A 1,466-nucleotide genomic window follows, 5' to 3' on the forward strand; every position below is an offset into this window, starting at 1 on the left:
CCCAAATATTCTGGTCCGTATACCGTTACTAAGGTCATATCTCCAGTGGTGTACGACTTGAAAAGCGCGTCGGGTAAATATCTTCGTCACATCCACGTTAAAGATTTGAAACCATTCTACGAAGGTGAGCAGGGCGTTGAGCACTCGGAAATTTCGGGAAACCCGCGGATACATAGTGGAGAGCATGCATAAGACCGAGGGGTGGAGCCGTGTCAGTCATCCGTCTGTTTCAGGATATGTTGCGATCAGTGGCGGTCGTACCCTCCAACCCCTCTGATGAAGAGCCCACTCCGGAGAGAATAACCAGAATCTCCGGACCCTTCCGGAAAATCCGTACCCTCGGCGAGGAAGGTTTTGGAAAAGTGTTCGAGGTCGAACACGGAGATATAAGATTTGCCCTGAAGGTGGCCCCGAAAGACGAGGTGTCCATGACGGAGCTGAGGATGCTGAAAGCCATGAGACACCCAAACGTGGTCCGCCTATTGGTGGATTACGTAACCGACGAACGGCTCTATCTTGGGGTCGAGCTGATGGAGGGAGACCTGTTGGAACTGGTCCAACGACGGGGGCCTCTGCCGGAGGGGGAGTGTTGTGATATGTTGGGGCAGGCTTTCTCTGGGCTGGCGGCCTGCCATGCTCAGCGTATCCTGTACCGGGATATAAAACCGGGGTCGGCGGGTCTGCATCGCTGATTTCGGGCTCGCCTGCCGACTTAATCAGAGGTTCCCGACCACGTCGCGGCGAGCTGGTACTCCCCCATTTTGGGCACCGGAGGTCCTGAAAAGGTTGCCATTCGGACTCCCCTCGGATGTGTGGGCCATGGGAGTGACGGCTTTATACATGGCAACCGGGAAGCTACCCTTCATGACGCCGAATGGGGAAAAGAAGGTCATGAACTTGATAGGACACTATCGCGGGGAGGAGATGCTCGAGGTGCCAGAGAGATTACGCAGCAGCCTGGTGGAACTTCTGAGGGTTGATCCAGCGCATCGCCCTTCCGCTGCATGGGGCGAGATGACCTTCAGGCAGCTGGCCGTATAAGCCAAAGAGGGGTCCAAAGAGATGGCCTCATCTGAAAGACCGTCAAAATTTGAGGCCATAAAGGTGGGAGAGAGCTTTGTAGAAGCCTTTGAGAGGCAACCAAAGGGTGGCTGGACTCCCCGATTCAGGCAGAGGCTGCTGCGGTTTCGCCCTCCAGGAGTGCGGGGTAGACTCCACCCTAAGTTCGTGTTTCCGAATGGGAGGACGAAGCGAATTTGGGTTCCCCAGGAGTAAGGGCGCCTCTCTGTCCCGCGGACGTCCGTCTGTCCGTCAATAAGTGAAGTAGGTCGTCATTGGTGTTGGTAAGTTTTATACAATGGGTCGCTAATCTTGTTGTGTTTTAGAACAAAGATGTCTAGAGGAGAGTGGGACCTCATCGACGCCGGAATAGTGGAATCCATGCCGGCCAGTTTCGACGAGTTAGT

The 1,466-nt window shown here is 54.8% G+C and overlaps 1 protein-coding gene across 1 annotated transcript; it reads left to right on the top strand.

The window, feature by feature from the left end:
- The first annotated feature begins 236 nt into the window (after positions 1-236).
- LOC123675361 (sperm motility kinase-like) lies at positions 237-692 on the top strand. The gene has a single exon (XM_045610713.1). It carries the CDS (start codon positions 237-239, stop codon positions 690-692), a length of 456 nt encoding a protein of 151 aa, XP_045466669.1.
- The last annotated feature ends 774 nt before the right edge of the window (positions 693-1,466 follow it).

This window comes from Harmonia axyridis, chromosome 3 (genome assembly GCF_914767665.1).
Source record: "Harmonia axyridis chromosome 3, icHarAxyr1.1, whole genome shotgun sequence".
In the NCBI taxonomy this organism is placed as follows: Eukaryota; Metazoa; Arthropoda; class Insecta; order Coleoptera; family Coccinellidae; genus Harmonia; species Harmonia axyridis.